We start from the raw sequence: 22,818 nt of genomic DNA, 5'->3' as shown, positions 1-22,818 counted from the left end.
AATGAAAGATAATTGTTTTGGGGGAGAAAAGAGAACTATAGGTGGGCATGTTAATTAGTACAGCCATTATGAAAAACAGTATGAAGATTCCTCAGAAAATTAAAAATAGAACTACCATATGACCCAGCAATCACACTACTGGGTATACATCCAAAATACAAGAAATGAGTATGTAGAAGAGATATGGCCACTTCCATGTTCATTGCAGCATTATTCACAAAAGCCAAGATATGGAATCAACCTAACTGTCCATTAAGAGATGAATAAAGAATATGTGATATATATATTATATATTTATATTTATACATACAATAAATGTTATTCAGCCTTAGAAGAGAATTCTGTCATTTGCAACAACATGAATGAACCTGGAGGATATTCTGTTGAGTGAAATAATTTGGGCACAGAAAGACAAATACTGCACGACCTCACTTATACATGGAATCTGAAAAAGTTTGACTCATAGAAGCAGACAGTAGATTGGAGGGGTGGCTATTGGTAAAAGAATACAAAATTTTAGCTAGACAGGAGAAATAAGTTCAAGAGATCTAGTGTATAAGTTGATGACTATAGTTAATAACAATGTATTTTATATTTGAAAACTGCGAAGAGTAGATTTTAAGTGTTCTAACCACAAAAAAGATAAGTGTGTGAAATAATGCATGTGCTAAACAGCTTGTTTTAGTGGTTCCACAATATATACATATTTCAAATATCATGTTGAACACCATAAGTATACGTAACTTTTATTTGTCAATTAAAATTAATTAAAACTGGCTGAAAAATTTATATCTAGTCAAACTTTTTAAAATACTTTTATTGACATATAATATTTATACATATTTTTGGGCTACATGTGATATCTTATTACATGCATACAATCTGTGATGATCAAGTCCATGTATTTATGGTATCATATTGAGTATTTATCATTTTTGTGTGTTAGGAACACATTTCAGGTCCTCTCTTCTAGCTTCTTTGAAATATATAATACATTGTTGCTAACTATAGTCACTCTATTCTGCTATTGATAATTGGGGCTTATTTCTTCTATCTAACTATATCTTTGTATCTACTAAATTAACCTCCCTTTATCCCTGCCTCCTACCTACACACTCTTCCCAGCCTCTGATATCCACCATTCTATTCTCCATCTCCATGAGATCAATTTTTCTCCTACATGAGTGAGAACATGCAGTATCTGTCTTTCCAGGCCTGACTTATTTCATTTAGTATAATAACCTCCTAGTTCCATCAATGTTACTGCAAATGACAGGATTTCATTCTTTTTTATAGCCAATTAGTATTCCATTATGTCTATATACCACATTTTATTTATCCACTTATGGACACTTAGCTTGATTCCATATATTTGCCATTGTAAATAGTGCTGTGATAAACATTCTAGTGCAGGTGGATATACAAATTTTGATATACAAATTTCTTTTCCTTTGGATAAATACCCAATAATGGGATTGCTGGATCATACGGCAGCTCTATTTTCAGTTTTTCAAGGAACTTCCATACTGTTTTCTGGAATTACTGTACTAATTTACATTCCCACCAACAGTGTATAAGAGTTAACTTTTCTCCACAACCTCACTGTAATTTTCTGTCTTTTTATAATAGCCATTCTAACTGGAGTAAGATGATACGTCATTGTGGTTTTGATTTGCATTTCTCTGATGATAAGTTATGTTGAACATTTTTTTTCATATATCTGTTGGCCCTTTGTATGTCTTCTTCAGAGAAATGTCTATTTGTGTGTGTCCTTAGCTCAATTTTTAATGGGAGTTTTTTTCCTGTTGAGTTCCTTATATATCCTGGATATTAGTCCCTTGTCAGATGAATAGGTTGCAAATATTTTCTCTCATTCAACAGATTGCCTCTTCACTCTGTTTATTGTTTCCTTTACCATGCAGATGCTTTTCAGCTTAATATAGTCTCATTTGTCTATTTTCAGGTTGGTTGCCTGTGCTTTTGAGGTTATAGCTACAAAATCTTTGTCTAGACCAACTTTCTCAAGTGTTTCCCCTGTTTTCTTGTAGTTTTACAGTTTTAGGTATTACATTAAGTCTTTAATCCATCTTGAGTTGATTTTTGCAAATGGTGGCAAGTAGGGGCTCAATTTCATTCTTTTGCATTCAGATATCCAATTTTCCCAGCATCATTTATTGAAGAGGGTGTCCTTTCCCCAGTGTATGTTCTTGACACCTTTGTCACAAATTAGTTGGGTGTAAATATGTGGATTTATTTCTGGGTTCTTTATTCTGTTTTGTTGGTCTATGTGTTTGTTTTTATACAAATACCATGTTGTTTTTATTACTATAGCCTTGTAGTGTATTTTGAATATAGTCATGAAGGCATATTGAAAATGAAGGAATGAAACTATCTCTATTTGTAAGCAACATGATTGCTTACATAGAAAATCCCAAAGATTCTACAAAAAAAGCTAGACCTCCTGAGTTCAGCATGATCACAGTTGGTATATAAAAATCAACTGTATTTCTATATACTGGTTAGGAATAATTGGCATTTAAAATAAAAAATATTGCATATTTATATAACACTCTGGAAAAGACAAAGCTACAGGAATAGAAAACAAATCTTTGGTTTCCAGGCTTTGGAAGTAGGGGAAAGGATTGACTACAAAAGTCAATGCTAGAATTTGGGCTATGATGGAACTGTTCTGTATGGTGCTATGATGGTAGATACATGACTCTATTTGTCAAAACCATAGACCTGCACATCACAAAGTGTCGACAAAAAGAATCAAACTGTAAAATATTTGAACAGATTTATTCTGAGCAAATTATGAGTGATCAATGGCCCGTAACACAGCCCTCAAGAGATCCTTACAACATGTGCCCAAGGTGGTCAGGCCACAACTTTGTTTTATACATTCTAGGGAGACATAAGGCATCAATCAATACATGTAAGATGTACATTGCTTTGGTCCAGAAAGGCGAGACAACTGGAAGCAGAGGCTGGGGTTGCTTCCAGGTCGTAGGCAGATTCAAAGATATTCTGATTGGCAATTGGATGAAAGAGTTATTATCAGTAGGATGTTTGGTTATATAAGGGTTGTGGAGACCAAAGTTTTATCGTGAAGATAAAGCCTCCAGGTAGCAGGCTTCAGAGAGAATAGATTGTAAATGTTTCTTATCAGACTTTAAGAGCCTGTTCTCTCAGTAATTCCAAAAGGGAGGAGAGTATAATGAGTCTTGTCTGGCTCTCCCTCCCCATCATGGACTAAATTAGTTTTTCAGGTTAATTTTGGAATGTCCTTGATGATAGGAAGGATCCATTCAGATGGATGGGAAACTTAGAATTTTATTTTTGGTTTACAGAAGGAATTTTACTGTATACAATTTTTTTAAACCAAGAAGTAATTCAGATAAACCCAAGATGGAATGTAGATGGCCACAAATGAATCTGTGTTATAAATAAATGATACAATCAAATGTAAGGGGGTATAGAAGATAGGAGCTAACTTAAGTAACTTTGGAAAATATTGCTATAACTGGATAAAGAATACACACAAACACTATACCTTATGTAATAGGCTGAAAATGGCCCCCCAAAAGATTTCCATGACCTAATCCCTGGAATCTGTGATTGTTACCTATATGGGAAAAAATGGGGCTTTATGGATGTGGTTAAGTCAAAGATCTTGAAATGGGGAGATTATCTGAACTATCCATCCAGATAGACCCTAAATGCAATCACATTTACACGTATAAAAGGGAGGCAGTGGGAGAGATTTCATACACTGAGGGAAGGCCATGTGAAGGCAGGTCAAAGAGAAATTTGAAGATGCTGGCTATGGTGGTTAATTTTATGTCAATTTGTATAGGCTATGGTACCCAGTTGTTTGGTAAAACACCATTCTAGATGTTGATGCAAAAGTATTTTTAGATATGATTAAGTCAGTAGACTTTGGGTAAAGCAGAACTCTCCATAATGTGGGTAGGCTGCATTCAATTAGTTGAAGGCCTTAGGAGCAAAGACTGAAGTTTCCTAAAGAGTGAATTTGACCTTGAGACTGCAACACAGAAACCCTGCCTGAGTTCCCAGCCTCCCTAGTCTGCTCTGTTGATATTGAACTCAACTGAAACATCAACTCTTACCTGAATTTCTAGCCTGCCAGCTTGTCCTACAGATTTCAGACTTGCCACCTCTACAATCTTATCAACCAATTCCTTAAAATAAATCTAGATGAATGGATGGATAGATTAGATAGATAGATAGATAGATAGATAGATAGATAGATAGATAGATAGATAGTAAGAAAGATAGAGATAGAGAGAGAGAGAGAGAGATGGATGCTATTGTTTCTATTTCTCTGTTGAATTCTGACTAGCTTTGAAAATTGGAGTGATGTAGCTATAAGCCAAGAAATGCTAGCAGGCACCAAAAGCTTAAAGAAAGGAATGGATCCTTCCCTAGAGCGTTGAAAGTATGATCCTGCTGACACCTTGATTTTTGACCTGTAACACCAATTTTGGATGTCCCGCCTCTGGAACTATGAAAGAATGAATTCCTATTGTTTCAACCCAAAAAGGCTATGGTAATTTGCTATAGCAGTCACAGAACACTAACATATCCTAGTTGATAAATTTGTTTATCACAGCATCTGGGTTACCAATTTAGAAAAAACTTTACATATATACTAGGACTGAAAAAGAAAGCAAATAAATTGTAGTTAATGACAGTCAGGTTTCTCATTGTCAGAGAAAGCAGTTACAAATAAACAAAAGGGGAATACTAGATGAACCTCTTGTTGCTGGAATTATCAGTCTAAACTCGTGTTTTGTTTTCAGTAGTTAGATACACCGATAAACATGTATATAGATATAGTATACATACATATATTTCCTAGCTGTGTCTACTGACAGATCCTAGGTCTGTCCAATGAGAAGCAGTTATGCCAGGAACCACTGTCTGCTTATACATACACCTCTTGTGACAATAAATCAAGATTCTTAACTGATTTTGGAGTATTACTCTTATATTCTTAGAATATCTTTTCTAATCATAGAGAAAAAAATTCATTTAACAATATTAAAATAGATTTTTTGGACCTAAACAAAATTAGATATGCAGTGTCTATTTTTCTTCCAAATTTAACAGAGATCTCTGGGGCTAGACCCCTTATTTCTGAAATCTCATTGAATAGAAGTGGGAACAAATTCCTATTTTAAAGGTGATAGAAGATTTGATTTATCTCTAGGGGAATAATTCTCTTTTAAAAGTTATCTTTATAAGGCTATTTGATTATACAAAGTTAGTTTTGTGATTTGTATTTGAAACACTGCATATGCCTCCACTAGTTGGATGAGCTATGATATTCAAACACAAACAACTCTGGTTCCTTTCTCCTTTTACCTTATACTCAGATGGTGTTCAATCAAATGTATTTCTTTTAAACAAGATATATTTTTCCAGTTTGAGATGTCAGCAGTGTGAAACCACAAGACAATCAGTTGTTATCACCTGGAACATATCACTACACACTTGGACCACTGCAATTGACTCCTAATTTGTTTATTCAACTCTAATTTATCCTAACTGTGGCTGTATTGTCAGTTTAATTTTCCTAGTCATTTCTTTTCTCTTGAAACTCTGACATTAAAATATAAGTTCTGTATTGGCCTCAGAAACCAAGTCAAAACATTTCAAGATCCTTTATAAATCAATCCTACCATATCTATCAGGGGAACCCCAATATTTCACGCAGATTCTTTTCTATTTTCCATGACTGTCAGCTGGTCTGAGAAATAAAGGGAAAGAGTACAAAAGAGAGAAATTTTAAGGCTGGGTGTCTAGGGGACACATCACATGTCAGCAGGTTCCATGATGCCCCCCAAGCTGCAAAACCAGCAAGTTTTTATTAGTCATTTTCAAAGGGGAGGGAGTATATGAATAGGGTGTGGGTCACAGAGATCACATGCTTCACAAGGTAACAAAATATCACAAGGCTAATGGGCAGGGCAAGGTCACAAGGCAAAGGCAAAATTAGCATTACTGATGAGGTTCCCTCTCCCACTGTGCTTGTATTGTCATTGATAAACATTTTAACAGGGTTCAAGAGCAGAGAACCAGTCTGACTAGAATTCGCCAGGCTGGAATTTCCTAATCCTAGCAAGCCTGGGGGCGCTGCAAGAGGCCAGGGCGTGTTTCATCCCTTATCTGCAACTGCATAAGGCAGATATTCCTAGGGTGACCATTTTAGAGGCCCCCCCGGGAATGCATTCTTTTCCCAGGGCTGTTAATTATTAACATTCCTTACTGGGGAAAGAATTAAGTGATACTTCTCTTACCCGTTTTTGGTAATAGGAGAAATATGGCTCTGTCCTGCCCAGCCCACAGGCAGCCAGACTTTAAGGATATCTCCCTTGTTTCCTGAAAATCGCTGTTATCCTGTTCTTAAGGTGCCCAGATTTCATATTTTCAAACACACATGCTTTATGAACAATTCGTGCAGTTAACGCAATTATCATAGGGTCCTGAGGTGACATACATCCTCAGCTTAATAAGATGACAGGATTAAGAGATTAAAGACAGGCATAGGAAATCACAAGAATATTGACTGGGGAAGTGATAAATGTCTATGAAATCGTCACAATTTATGTTCAAAGATTGCAGTAAAGATGGTGTAAGAAATTATAAAAGTATTAATTTGGGGAACTAATACATGTCCATGAAATCTCCACAATTTATGTTCTTCTGCCATGGCTTCAGCCAGTCCCTCCATTCGGGGTCCCTGACTTCCTGCAACACATATCTATTAAACTCAATTTCATGATATTATTCTTCATTCCAGTTAGGTCTATTCTTTAATTTCCTCTACACATATTAATAGTAAATATGTGATTGCATTTTTCTTTTGATCATATTAGTCCCCTTATCTAGAAAGCTCTGTCTCCTTTACCAATTCAGTTAAATTCTATTAACTCAATAATTGTTTAATGCAATCCTACTAAAGACTAGCAACTACTTAGGTAATTAAAACATGAAAGGCTAAAAAAGCATCACTCTTACACTTGAAAATTTTACAATCTACATACCTATAAAGTCCTAATTCAATTCTACCTCTTTGGTGAATCCTTCCCAGGTTTTCCAGTCCACAATGACCTTTTTCCCCTCATGCTTAAAGCACTTGGTCTCTTCTATAACAAAAGTCACATTATAATAATATAGTTATTATATTATTGTTATAATAACATAGTTATATTATAGTTATAATATAGTTATTATAATGTGCTTTTGTTATTTCCCAAGTTTTGTCTACTCAACCAAGTTATAAGTTCCTTGAGTATAAGACCACATATGTGTTCTAGTCTTTTATATGCTGTCAAAATGCCATATGCACTGTAGATACTTTTAAAATATTTATTTCATATCACTTATTGATACATGATAAATCTAACCATACTGGTGTGCTAGACATTACTCTATTTAAAGTAAAAATAAATCATGGAATCACTGAATCATTCAAGGCTAAAACTAGTTTTGAATTTCTCAATAAACAAATTATAACTTTTTCTCCTGTCTCATATATAGCCCATGTCTTTATTATATCAAAACTACCAATTAATTCAATCATAGAGTCAATAAGATAAATACCTGTTTAAAAAACAAAGAAAATCCAGCTTTTTAACTGAAATTTTCATCTTTTAAGCAGTTGTTGAAAGTTTGATGGTTCTTTTTTAACAGAGTCTAAAATTTTCTTAAAGTCTATCATTAGTTAGATGGAGATTCTTTTTAAGTCTTTGAGACAGCTTAATGTAATACAACTGTGATAATTTGTAGACACCCTGAAGAAGCAGAAAAGACCCTTACCCAAAATTTGATCTGCATATTGAAACTGATGATGCCACACATCCTAATAGGGTATTAAAAGATTTTTCTAGTCATATATTAAGGCCTTCTAGGGAGAGCTGGACAGGCCTCCTAAGCTGAACTGAAAAATCAAGAAGTAGGGAAAGAAGATTGGCTTTGGCCGGGCGCCGTGGCTCAAGCCTGTAATCCCAGCACTTCGGGAGGCCGAGACGGGCAGATCACGAGGTCAGAAGATCGAGACCATCCTGGCTAACACGGTGAAACCCCGTCTCTACTAAAAATACAAAAAAAAACTAGCCGGGCGAGATGGCGGGCGCCTGTAGTCCCAGCTACTCCGGAGGCTGAGGCAGGAGAATGGCGTAAACTTGGGAGGCGGAGCTTGCAGTGAGCTGAGATCCGGCCACTGCACTCCAACCGGGGCGACAGAGCAAGACTCTGTCTCAAAAAAAAAAAAAAAAAAGAAGATTGGCTTTTGGTTTTTATGGTAGTTAGGGGGTGGAATTGGGTGGGGGCTCCCATATGTGGTTTGAACTTCCTACTGGCACCAAAGGAAGGAGCAACCAGGCTTTCTGATCAACTTGACCAGATATGGGGCAGAAAAAGAAAAGAAGGGGTTAGGTTTAAAAACTCATCAACAGTCACATCAAAATAAGGAGTCAAACTCTTTATTACTTGGTAACTCAATATAGCTAATTTACAAAGCACAAAATACAATGATATTGAGCAAAATGTTTACAGAAGTTCATCAAATGTTAAATATCTTTATGTAAGCTATATAACTAATTGAAAAATACTGAACACAAAACATAAAGATGACATTGTTTTTTATTGAAGGAGACAAAATTTTAAATGTTCTTCAAAAAATATTTAAGCAAAAAAAATATTAACAGGATCACCACTAATACAACAATCCAATTTTCAGAAATTACTCTTGCCCTTCACATTTAATTTTTATCCATTAAAGGCATTAACATGACTCATAAAATTAGAATTGTACCATGTGTTATATTAGAAGAAAATAACACAGATTTTGTTATTAACATAAATTATTTGAAATTATTATTATGGTACCACTCTGTATACTATATAGTGGAGCAAAAGTGAATTCCAATAATTTTAAAAGAAATTTTTAGTAGCTAAAGTACACTTCAGCACTAACTCTGGCGTTACTACTGCAGTTCTTGTTCTTATCAAAGTACCAACAATACTACCAGAAAAAAACCTTAGGTTCCAAGGAGAAGCAGGCTTAATATTTAAATAAAGAGTAATGAAAAAAGCCTCAAATTCTATTAAGATTAATAAAAGTTCTACCTGAACACGGCTCACAAAATCCAAACCAAAATAAATAATGATTAGTTAATAGCACACACAAAACCCAAAATATTCAGTATTTTAATATTTCAATAAATATAATCAAACAATGTAAACATTACTGCTTTAATCAACAAAAGAAAGCAGTCTTCATGTTTTAAGCAATAATGTGTAAATTTATGCCCTCATGAATACAGAACAGTAAAATAATTCAAGGAATTAATGACTAGCTCAAAAAAAAGTAAACTGTGTTGTATTTTGTGAGGAAGATGAAAAACCTTTTAAGGAAGAAGGTATTGAATTTTGACCCTGTCCAAATGAAAATGGAAAACTAAAATCATCTTTTCCAGCTCCAAATGTATGAGTTGAAGTGTCTGATGGAAAAGAAAATGTAAAGCCATCTTCTCCTTCTGGCTTCTCAAATAAGTTTCCTAAGGAAGATAAACATTACAATATCATGCTCTTCATCTTATATAAAATTTTTATAACCTACCGAATAATAGCATACTGCATACAATAAATATGGTAACACTCAATCATTCTTCTATTTAGCAGGTATTTAACTGTATTCCTCTTAAGTGCAAGGCATTGTCCTTGGTACTATGAAGATTAAAACAGACTCAAACTTAAACCCTATTTTCAAGTAATTTGAACTCTAGTATATAAAGAACTAGTATAAAAAGTAAAAAGTGGAATAAAATGCCTCAAATGAAGAGAATGATGCAGAGGCACAGAAATAGACATGCAAAGGATGTATTAGAGTAACAGAAATCTATTCAGCTTAGCAGGGGCAGTGAGAAATAATAAAGATGTATTAAGCAGAAATTAATGAGGATGAGCTTGGAAAGACTGCTGAATGTCCCACTATGGAATCTGACTTTATTTAGTAGATAACAAGAATTCATTGAAGATTTTCAAGCAGAGATATGACATGATTTGAACTGCTGTGTAAGTATTATTCAGGAGAGAATAGGTACAAAGGCTGGAACAGGAGAGTCTAGAAGTGGGACTAACCAAAATAAAATAAAAGTCCATTGTCCAGTAAAGACGTAATGAAAGGCTAACCTTACCTACAATCATAGTGATGGTAATGGAGGAAAAAATGCTGAATCTGAGAGATACTGTATAAATTAAACTTATTCAACTATTATTTATTGAGTCACTACAATATACTGTTCATAGCATTGTTCAAGGAAACTGACAGAACATTAAAAAGAGTTCTAAAAGGAATTTTTAAAATAAGCTTTAAATGTAGTTCTGGTTGATGAAGCCCAGAATTGCCATTAAGGAAAAATACTGTTTTTAATTTATTATATTACTTATTAATAAAATTATAAATATACAAATATATTTTCAACATCCTAATTCCAATTTAAAATTATCATTAAATAATTTTGAATCTATAGTAATCAAATATGTACTTGAAACAAGTCTTTTAAAATATCTATTTTTATATGGAATTAATCAAATAGCATATTAAGCAAAATAATTTACTTTGCATCACTTTGAATGTTTCATATATTTTTTAAACTTTCATATATTTAATAACTTTATTTTTATTTTTAAACATCTCAGTTATTTCACCCTAAATAGAACCAAGCCAATCAGCAATAAGATGGGTGGATAGATGGATGGATGGACAGACAGATGGATAGATGGACAGACTGACTACCAGATACTTGTGTTCTTCCCCTCTCCCTTTCTCACTTTTTTTTGACTATGTGTATTTCTCAGTACACATCCATACGACTTAAAGAAAAATAAGTATAATGGAAACACAGATCCAAAAAGAACTAAAATCTTGAATTTCCCTTTGAATAAATGAATTTGATTTTGTTTTTAATTTCACAAGAAGTTCATATGAAGTCTTCATAAAACTCATATGATCACTGTAAATAAAAGAACACGTTACTGTGCAAGGCAGCATTATAGGTGCTGTGGGGAATTCAAAAGTACATTTAAAAATCCCTGCCCTCAAAAAACCTGTGATCTAGAGAAGACTTTGTATCTATTTGTAAATAATGATGGTAGAATGCTAAAAAGTATAAAAAAGAAGAGATATTCGGAAAAGAGAGGGAGAAATCTTTTTGAAAAAGAAGGTTGAGGGGATAAATAAAAGGTATTATGGAAAAGAATTCTATCTTGAAAGATAGAGATAGAAGCTGAGGACTGCAAGAAGTAAAAAGCAGGTAAGAAAGTGTGGGCATACTTGAGACACACTGAGTTCCAGAGTCTGGTCAAAGCACAGGTTACTCTTATAAGATAAAAGGTTTAAAAGGTATGTTGGGGGATGAATAGAGATTGGTTAATGAGTATAAAAATACAGTTAGATGAAAGGAATAAGTTCTAGTATGGAATTTAAGAATAAGTTCTAGAATAGTAGTATGGTTTACAAGAATTTATAGTATATTTTGACATAGCGAGAAGAGAAGATTTGGAATGTTCCCCACACAAAGAAATGATAAATGTCTGAGGTGATCGATATTCCAATTACCCTGATTTGATCATTACACATTGTATGTAGGTATCAAAATATCACATGGACCCCATAAATAGGTACAACTATATACCAATAAAAAACAAAACAGGTAGTTGGAGCTAAATTAGAAAAGTAGAAGCATAATTTGATAGTCAATGGGGGAGTTACTTGAAGGTATCTGATTAGGGCAGTGACGATATGGCCACATTATGGGCACTGACGGTTAATTAAGCTGTGATCTATAGGTAAGCTGAAAAACGGAAAACACCAATTAGGATGTTATTGTAACAGTCCAAGTGAATAGTAAGACTCTGAAATATAATGGTTTCCATGAAAATAGAAAATAAAAATAAATATTTGAGACAGAACTGACAAAACTTGATGAATAGTTGAATGTAGTCACAGTCACAGAGAGAAGTTAAAATTGTTACTATGCTCCAAACATTAAAAGCCAGAATAATGGAGACACCATCAGGGACATGAGAAGGAGAACAAGTTTGATTTCAGCTACACTGAGTTTTTAATGTCAAAAGATGTCTGAAGAGATTTAAACTGTATAATCAGAAATAAGGTCCTAGAGTTTAGAAGTCAGTGCAGCAAGATATAAATTTGGTCATTATCTGTATGTAGTATATTTGAAAACACTGAAGTGAATAAGTGTCAAATGAATGAGAGTGTCAAAAAAGAGGATGTGGGCTGTGCGCGGTGGCTCACGCCTGTGATCCCAGCACTTTGGGAGGTGGAGGCGGGTGGATTGCCTGAGGTCAGGAATTTGAGACTAGCCTGGCCAGCATAATGAAACCCTGTCTCCACCAAAAATACAAAAAAATTAGCTGGGCATGGTGGTGGGCTCCTGTAATCCCAGCTACTCAGGAGGCTGAGGCAGGAGAATCGCTTGAACCCAGGAGGCGGAGGTTGCTGTGCCGAGATCATGCCATTGCACTCCCGCCTGGGCAACAAGAGTGAAACTCTGTCTCAGAAAAGAGGATGTAAATAGATTTAAATTTTTAGATGGTAGACATTTAATAAATACAATTGGTAGATTCATTCTGATCTCATAGCATTAAATACCATTTATAAAAATTCCAAAATCTGTGTCTCCATCTCACTGAATTCCAAATTCATATGTACAATTTCCTACTTTACTTTCACTTAGATATCTAATAAATAGGCTTTTCAATTAAAACACTTCCTAAATGAAACCCCTGGCTCCTCAATCTCAAATTACTCTTACAGCCTTCCATATTTCTATAAATGGCAACTCCATTCCAAGTTATTCATGTCAAAACCATGGCACAATCCTTTTTTCTCTCTCTCAATCCTTATATCCAGTCCATAAGCAAATTCTTCCAGCTCTATCTTCAGAACACTTTGTAACCAAAATCTGACATCTTCTCACCACTTCTACTACTACTCATCAATTCTCACTTTGTATCATTTTATAGCTTCCTGACCTTTCCCTGCTTTTGCCCTTGTTTCCATAGTCTGTTCTCCACATAGCAGCCAGAATAACTCTTTTAAAACCTGTCAGATCACTTCAGTCCTTTACTTAAAACCTTCCAGAGGCTTTCCATCTCACTCGGAAAAAAACCCCAAAGTCCTTAATGATCTACAGGTCCCACATGATTTGCTCTCCATCCACCTCTTGGATTTAATCTCCCACCAGTCTCTCCTTCCTTATTCCACAAAGCATACCAATTTAACTAATTTTCAGTGAACATACTGGGTATGTTCCCATTTCAAGACCTTTTTGCCCTTTGCTTGGAACACTTTTCCCAGTAGCTTGTATCTGCACCTTCTTCTGCTCAATGTTGACTTTTAGTGATGCCTTTCCTGACTCCCTTGCAATACAGCAATCACCTTCCCAATCCAAGTATTCCCTATTTCCCTTACTCTACATTACTTTGCTGCATAGTGTTTATCACCAATAATAAGTAAAGAATTAACATCAAGCCTGGGCAGATGCGGGCCCACCTGCAAAAATGAACTTGAAGCCTGACTTCCCACAGCACTGTTTTCACAGAATTAAGGTAAACATAGAATGTTTTATCTATCTAGTCTGCTGTGTGAGACTGCACCTGAATTAGAGGAGCTATGAGTTAGCATAGAGGCCTTGGGCCTCATGACTAGAAAAGTATAAAAGGCTGGTGTGAAATTGAAGTTACATCTCTCGTGTGTCAAGGTGACCTACATGCAACATGCCTTTTGTCCATAACAGCCTGACATGTTCCTTGGGTGGCAGTGGCAAAAGAAGATGTATTACTTGGGTAGTTGGTGATCCTCTCAATGAAACAAGGATGCTGTACCTACCATTATCTCTTATCTTGTATCGTTCTATAACATAAAGGTAATATTAGATTAAAAATCATAATATGTGAGTCTAACTATTCAAGTCCATAACAATTGTTTTTTAGTGTACTATCTGATAAATTATACATTGATTTATTTGTCTATTTTCAGTTTCTCACACTAGAACATAAACCATATGAGAATTTTTCATCCTTGTCCACTGTTCTGTCACCAAAGCCCAAAAGCATACCTGATATAAAATATAATACACATACACATTTATATTCATATGTTGAATGAATTAATCAAAGGAAAAATGAAGAATATCCAATAAAAAGTATCAAAGAGAGAAAAGGAAATCCAAAAATTACAGAAAAAAAGATGGAAATAATCAACTATATCAAATGTTGCAAAGAGTCTTAATAAATACAAGATACACATAATATTTGATAACTGGGAGGTCAATAACCTTGGAGAAAGTAAGTTTTAATAGAGTAGTGAGAAAAGCAAATTGCTTTAAAAAAGAAAGAAAATAATATCAGTGAGTAGTGCAGAAGTAACAGTAATTTCTAAAGAATAAATTGAGCACCTAAGAAAATAAGTTAGAGAAACTAAATACTGTACTAACGAGTTAACATGTTTTTAAATGTAGCAAACTTCAAACAACTTACCAATCTCTTGCTCTGATGACAGAGGATTTAGATTTCTTGCAGAATAATGTTCATTAAACTGGAAAATAATTTCCATTACATATTATTTGTGAAATCAGTATATACAGTATATATATTTGAATCTAAAGCCTAGTTCTTCTAATACACAGAATTGAAGTAGACATATGGTACCTTTATATAGCACACTCTTAAAAAGATCTATCTTCAAAACCTGTCATTTACTTATATTAAAATAAGGTCTGTTGATTTGATTCAGGCAAAATACACTGTACTAAAGATAGCTCCTACTTTAGAATTTAATATGATCTTTTGCTTTATCCTGAAAGCTTTTAACAAATCAGGTTCTTGGTTTTGTTTTGTTTTGTTTTTTGCCTAGGAAAGTAATAGAAAGTGGATAGCTTCACATCAGTTCAGATCAAGTTTTGCTGCCAAAAGTCTATTTTCTCAGTAAAACAGGCTTTTTTAAAAAATGAGATCATGACAGCATTGTTTTCTGTGCACTTTTTTCCTCTTCACATTGCATCATGAGCTTTTGTCCATGTCATTATTCTTCTAAAATGTGACTCTTTTCATGACTCTATAATATTCCTCTAAATAGACAAACCAGATAGTTTCAACCATCCTTTTATACTGGACATGTAAGTTGTTCCAACTTTGTTTCTTATATAAAAGCCATACCTGAATAAACACTGTTAAGCACATTTATTTTTCTTTGACAGTTAATAAGGAAATCTGTTTTCTCATAGATTTTATAAGCCACTTGAATTTCTTTTTCAGTGAATTATCTATTTATCAAATGGACTTTGCTCATTTTTCTATTGAGAAAGTAATTTTTTACTTATAGGTACGTATAAGCACTTTATATTCTAGAGATGGTAATTAATTCTTTGCAATCTTACTGCAAACATTTTACATCTTTGTCATTTTGCCCTTAAAATTTTTTAACATATAGAAGTTTAGATTTGGAGGTTGCTTCCAAGATGGCCAAATAGGAACAGCTCCAGTCTGCAGCTCCCAGCGATATCAACGCAGAATACAGGTGATTTCTGCATTTCCAACTGAGGTATCTGGTTCATCTCAATGGGACTGGTTGGACAGTGGGTGCAGCCCACAGTGGGAAAGCCAAAGCAGGGTGGGGCATCCCCTCACCTGTGAAGGACATGGGGTTGAGGGATTTCCCTTTCCCAGCCAAGGGAGGCTGTGACAGACTGTACCTAGAAAATACTGCACTTCGCCCAAGGTCTTAGCAACCAGCAGACCAGGAGATTCCCTCATGTGCCTGGCTCGGCAGGTGCCATGCCCAAGGAGCCATACTCACTGCTAGCACAACAGTCTGAGATCGACCTGCAAGGCTGCAGCCTGGCAGCGGGAGAGACATCCACCATTGCTGAGGCTTGAGTAGGTAAACAAAGCATCCAGGAAGCTTAAACTGGCAGAGTCCACCACAGCTCAGCAAGGCCTACTGCCTCTATATGTTCAACCTCTGTGGGCAGGGCACAGCTGAACAAAAGGCACCAGAAAACTTCTACAGACCTAAACATCCCTGTCTGACAGCCCTGAAGAGAGCAGTGGTTCTCCCAGCATGGCGTTCGAGTTCAGAGAATGGACAGACTGCCTCCTTAAGTGGGTCCCTGACCCCCATGTAGCCCGACTGGGAGACACCTCCCAGTAGAGGCTGACAGACACGTCAAACAGGTAGGTGCCCCTCTGGGACAAAGATTCCAGAGAAAGGATCAGGCAGTAATATTTGCTACTCTGCAATATTTACTGTTCTGCAATATTCACTGTTCTGCAGCCTCTGCTGGTGATACCCAGGCAAACAAGGTCTGGAGTGGACCTCCAGCAAACTCCAACAGACCTGCAGCTGAGGGGCATCACTGTTAGAAGGAAAACTAACAAACAGAAAGGAATAGCATCAATATCAACAAAAAGGATATCCACACCAAAACCCTACCTGTAGGTCACCAACATCAAAGACCAAAGATAGATAAAACCACAAAGATGGGGAGAAACCAGAGCAGAAAAGCTGAAAATTTCAAAAAAGAGCACCTCTTCTCTTCCAAATGATTGCAGCTCCTTGCCAGCAACAGAACAAAATTGGACAGAAAATTACTTTGACAAGTTGACAGAAGTAGGTTTCAGGGGGTCAGTAATGACAAACTTCTACAAGCTAAAGGAGTATGTTCTAACCTATCACAAGGAAGCTAAAAACCTTGAAAAAAGGTTAGACGAATGGCTAACCAGAATAAACAGTGTAGAGAAGACTTTGACCTGATGGAGCTGAAAACCACAGCATGAGAACTTTGGGACACATGCAAAAGCTTCAATAGTGGATTCGATCAAGTGGAAGAAAGGATATCACTGATTGAAGATCAAATTAATGAAATAAAGCAAAAAGACAAGATTAGAGAAAAAAGAGTAAAAAGAAACTAATAAAGCCTCCAAGAAATATGGGAATATGTGAAAAGATCAAATCCACGTTTGATTGGTGTACCTGAAAGTGATGGGGAGGATGGAACCAAGTTAGAAAACACTCTTCAGGATACTATCCAGGAGAACTTCCCTAACCTTAGCAAGGCAGGCCAACATTCAAATGCAGGAAATACAGAGAACACCACAAAGATACTCTTTGAGAAGAGCAACCCCAAGGCACATAATTGCCAGATTCACCAAGGTTGAAATGAAGGAAACAATGTTAAGGGCAGCCAGAGAGAAAGGTCAGGTTGCCCACAAAGGGAATCCCATCAGACTAACAGCGGATCTCTTGGCAGAAACCCTACAGGCCACAAGAGAGTGGCAGCCAATATTAAACATTCTTAAAGAAAAGAATTTTCAAGCCAGAATCTCATATCCAGCCAAGCTAAGCTTCATAAGTGAAGGAGAAATAAAATCCTTTACAGACAAGCAAATGCTGAGAGATTTTTGTCACCACCACCAGGCCTGCCTTACAAGAGCTCCTGAAGGAAGCACTAAACATGGAAAGAAACAACCAGTACCAGCCACTGCAAAAACATGCCAAATTGTAGAGACCATCGATGCTATGAAGAAACTGCATCAATTAACGGGCAAAATAACCAGCTAACATCATGACAGGATCGAATTCATACATAACAATATTAACCTTAAATGCAAATGGTCTAAATGCCCCAATTAAAAGACAAAGACTGGCAAATTGGATAGAGTCAAGACCCATCAGTGTGCTGTATTCAGGATACCCATCTTAGATGCAGAGACACAAATAGGCTCAAAATAAAGGGATGGAGGAAGATCTACCAAGCAAATGGAAAGCAAAAAAAAGCAGGAGTTGCAATCCTAGTCTCTGATAAAACAGACTTTAAACCAACAAAGATAAAAAGCGACAAAGAAGGCCATTATGAAATGGTAAAGGGATCAATTCAACAAGAAGAGCTAACTATCCTAAATATATATGCACCCAATAAGGAGCACCCAGATTCATAAAGCAAGCCCTTAGAGACATACAAAGAGACTTAGATTCCCACATAATAATAATGGGAGACTTTAACACCCCACTGTCAATATTAGACAGATAAACGAGACAGAAGGTTAACAAGGATATCCAGGACTTGAACTCAGTTCTGCACCAAGTGGGCCTAATAGGCAACTATACAGTACTCTCCACCCCAAATCAACAGAATATACATATAAGTGCACCACACTGCACTTATTCTAAAATCGACCACATAATTGGAAGTAAAGCACTCCTCAACAAATGTAAAAGAACATAAATCACAACAAACTGTCTCTCAGACCACAGTGCAATCAAATTACACCTCAGGATTAAGAAACTCACTCAAATCCCCACAACTATGTGGAAACTGAACAACCTGCTCCTGAATGACTACTGGGTACATAATGAAATGAAGGCAGAAATAAAGATGTTCTTTGAAACCAATGAGAACAAAGACACAATGTACCAGAATCTCTGGGACACATTTAAAGCAGTGTGTAGAGGGAGATTTATAGCACTAAATGCTCACAAGGGAAAGCAGGAAAGATCTAAAATCAACACGATAACATCACAATTATAAGAACTAGAGAAGCAAGAGCAAACAAATTCAAAAGCTAGCAGAAGGCAATAAATAAGATCAGAGCAGAATGAAGAGCTAGAGACACAAAAAAAAAACCTTCAAAAAATCAATGAATCCAGGAGCTGGTTTTTTGAAAAGATCAACAAAATTGATAGACCACTAGCAAGACTAATAAAGAACAAAAGAGAGAAGAATCAAATTGACACAATAAAAATGATAAAGGGGATATTACCAGTGATCCACAGAAATACAAACTACCATCAGAGAATACTATAAATACCTCTACGCAAATAAACTAGAAAATTTAGAAGAAATGGATAAATTCCTGGACACATACACCCTCCCAAGACTAAACCAGGAAGAATTTGAATCTCTGAATAGACCAAGAACATGTTCTGAAATTGAGGCAATAATTAATAGCCTACCAAACAAAAAAAGTCCAGGACCAGACGGATTCACAGTTGAATTCTACCAGAGGTACAAAGAGGAGCTGATTGATTTGTTTTTCTAAGACCACCAGAGTGGGCACAAAAGAACCAGCGAGTAGGCAAGGCTAAAAGCAAAACTGCAAATTTATTCTTTGGGGCTGAGAAAGCCCGCCCCCGGCGCATCTGCTGGGAGCGACTTTTCTAGGCGTGGAAGGGCAATAGGCGGGGCACGGGCATGTTGGGGGGGGGGGGCCGCTCCGCAGGTGCCACCAGGTAAATCTTGGTCTCCTCGGATTGACATCACCTGGTGCATGCCTGATTAATCTGCACCTTCCCTGGCGTCAGCTGCATTCTCGCACACATGGGAAGAGTTGGTGGTGAAGAAGAACCCGGAAGTGCACCATCCTGCCTCCATTCATCCAAACACTGATACCTTTCCTTCTGAAACTATTCCAATCAATAAAATAAAAGGGAATCCTCCCTAACTCATTTTATGAGACCAGCATCATCTTGATACCAAAGCCTGGCAGAGACACAACAAAAAAAGAGAATTTTAGACCAATATCCCTGATGAACATCGATGCAAAAATCATCAATAAAATACTGGCAAACCAATCCAGCAACACATCAAAAAGTTTACCCACCACAATCAAGTTGGCTTCATCCCTGGGATGCAAGGCTGGCTCAACATATGCAAATCAATACACGTGATCCATCACATAAACAGAACCAATGACAAAAACCACATGATTATCTCAATAGATGCAGAAAAGGCCTTTGACAAAATTCAACACCCCTTCATGAAAAACTCTCAATAAACTAGGTATTGATGGAACGTATCTCAAAATAATAAGAGCTATTTATGACAAACCCACAGCCAATATCATACTGAATGGGCAAAAACTGGAAGCATTCCCTTTGAAAGCCAGCACAAGAGAAGGATGCCCTCTCTCACCACTCCTATTCAACATAGTGTTGGAAGTTCTGGCTAGGGAAATCAGGCAAGAGAAAGAAATAAAGGGTATTCAGTCAGGAAAAGAAGAAGTCAAATTGTTCCTGTTTGCAGATGACATGATTGTATATTTAGAAAACCCCATCGTCTCAGCCCAAAATCTCCTTAAGCTGATAAACAACTTCAGCAAAGTCTCAGGATACAAAATCAATATGCAAAAATCACAAGCATTCCTATACACCAATAACAGACAAACAGAGAGCCAAATCATGAGTGAACACCCATTTACAATTGCTACAAAGAGAATAAAATACCTAGGAATCCAACTTACAAAGGATATAAAAGACCTCTTCAAGAAGAACTACAAACCACTGCTCAATGAAATAAAAGAGGACACAAACAAATGGAAAAACATTCCATGCTCATGGATAGGAAGAATCAACATCGTGAAAATGGCTATACTGCCCAAGGTAATTTATAGATTCAATGTTATCCCCATCAAACTACCAATGACCTTCTTCACAGAATTGGAAAAAACTACTTTGAAGTTCATACAGAACCAAAAAAGAGCCCACTTAGCCAAGACAATCCTAAGCGAAAAGACCAAAGCTGGAGGCATCACACTACATGATTTCAAACTATACTACAAGTCTATAGTAACCAAAACAGCATGGTACTGGTACCAAAACAGACAAATAGACCAATGCAACAGAACAGAGGTCTCAGAAATAACACACATCTACAACCATCTGATCTTTGACAAACCTGACAAAAACAAGAAATGGGGAAAGGATTCCCTATTTAATAAATGATGCTGGGAAAACTGGCTAGCCATATGTAGAAATCTGAAACTGGATCCCTTCCTTACACCTTATACAAAAATTAATTCAAGATGGATTAGAGACTTAAATGTTAGACCTAAAATCATAAAAACCCTAGAAGAAACCTAGGCAATACCATTCAGGACACAGGCATGGGCAAGGACTTCATGTCTAAAACACCAAAAGCAATGTCAGCAAAAGCCAAAATTGACAAATGGGATCTAATTAAACTAAAGAGCTTCTGAACAGCAAAAGAAACTACCATCAGAGTGAACAGGCAACCTACAGAATAGGAGAAAATTTTTGCAATCTACTCATCTGACAAAGGGCTAATATCCAGAACCTACAAAGAACTCAAACAAATTTACAAGAAAAAAACAAATAACCCCATCAAAAAGTGGGCAAAGGATATGAACAGATACTTCTCAAAAGAAGACATTGATGCAGCTAACAGACACATGAAAAAAATGCTCATCATCACTGGTAATTAGATAAACACAAATCAAAACCACAATGAGATACTGTCTCATGCCAATTAGAATGGCGATCATTAAAAAGTCAGGAAACAACAGATGCTGGAGAGGATGTGGAGAAATAGGGACACTTTTACACTGTTGGTGGGTGTGTAGTTAAACTATTATGGAAGGCAGTGTGGTGATCCCTCAAGGATCTAGAACTAGAAATACCATTTGACCCAGCAATCCCATTACTGGGTATATACCCAAAGGATGATAAATCATGCTACTGTAAAGACACATGCACATGTAGTTTATTGCAGCACTATTCACAATAGCAAAGACTTGGGACCAACCCAAATGTACATCAATGATAGAATGGATTAAGAAAATGTGGCCCATATACATCATGGAATACTATGCACCCATAAAAAGGATGAATTCATGTTCTTTGCAGGGACATGGATGCAGCTGGAAACCATAATTCTCAGCACACCATCACAAAGACAGAAAACCAAACACCACAAGTTCTCACCCATGGTGGAAATTGACCAATGAGAACACATGGACACAGAGTGGGGAATATCACACACGGGGGCCTGTCAGGGAGTGGGGGGCTGGGGGAGGGATAGCATTAGGAGAAATAACCAATGTAGATGATGAGTTGATGGGTGCAGCAAACCAACATGGCACATGTATACCTACGTAACAAATCTGCACTTTGTGCACATGTACCCTAGAACTTAAAGCATAATTTAAAAAAAGAAGTTTAGATTTTGTATGTAATCAAACCCAATTATTTTCTTTTGCTTCTTCTTCCACCGTTTTCATGCTTAGAGAACCCTTCCTCCTAAGATTTGGTAAATATTCACCTACATTTCCTCTGAAATATATTGTGGTTAACATTTTCTCATATAATTTAATGCATCTGTAACTTCTATTGATGTACAGTGTAAGATGAGTGCCTATTTTACCCCTATTAATTTGTAGTCTATCATTATCACATTATAAAATCTTTGGTTTCAAGACTTTCTAGCCCATACCATTGATCAATCAGTCCTTGAAACCATTATCATGCCTTTTATTACTCTAGCTTTATAGGATGTTTGAATATTTAGAAAGTAAGTTTCCCTCACCAATCTGTTTCATAATGTTTAGGATTTATAATTACATCCACTCTTTCACTCTTAATATAGGGATTTTGTCAATTTTGTCAATTATTTTCAAATAATCAACTTTGACTTTATGAATTTTCTCTACTGTTTGTTTCCCCATTTCACTGATTTCTCTTACTATTTTATTTCTTCATTTTACTTCAGGTTTGCTTAGTTCTTCTTTTTCTAGATTCTCAAAATGAAATCTTAAGTCACTGATTTTAGGCCTTTCTTCTTTTTTATTAATTATATAATTATTAAATTATTTAAAGCTATTGTTTTGCTCTGGCTCTGGCAACATCCCATAATTTTTGATAGGCTGGATTTTCATAATGCAGTTTAAAATCTTTCCTAAAAGGGAAGC

General features: G+C 36.0%; 1 protein-coding gene across 1 annotated transcript in view; it reads right to left on the bottom strand.

Annotated features, from left to right (window-relative positions):
• Window positions 1-8,497: 8,497 nt before the first annotated feature.
• C6H14orf39 (chromosome 6 C14orf39 homolog) overlaps window positions 8,498-22,818 on the bottom strand; it is a 54,236-nt gene continuing 39,915 nt past the window's right edge. The window contains exons 17-18 of the mRNA XM_023230009.2: window positions 14,596-14,653; window positions 8,498-9,587 (exon numbers count right to left, since the gene is read on the bottom strand). Of these exons, the coding sequence (XP_023085777.2) occupies window positions 9,388-9,587; window positions 14,596-14,653 (258 nt within the window). The 3' untranslated portion in view covers window positions 8,498-9,387. The remainder of the gene's footprint in view (window positions 9,588-14,595; window positions 14,654-22,818) is intronic.

This window comes from Piliocolobus tephrosceles, chromosome 6, assembly GCF_002776525.5.
Source record: "Piliocolobus tephrosceles isolate RC106 chromosome 6, ASM277652v3, whole genome shotgun sequence".
In the NCBI taxonomy this organism is placed as follows: Eukaryota; Metazoa; Chordata; class Mammalia; order Primates; family Cercopithecidae; genus Piliocolobus; species Piliocolobus tephrosceles.
Note: the sequence above shows the minus strand (reverse complement) of the source record. Positions and strands in the feature narration are given on the sequence as shown.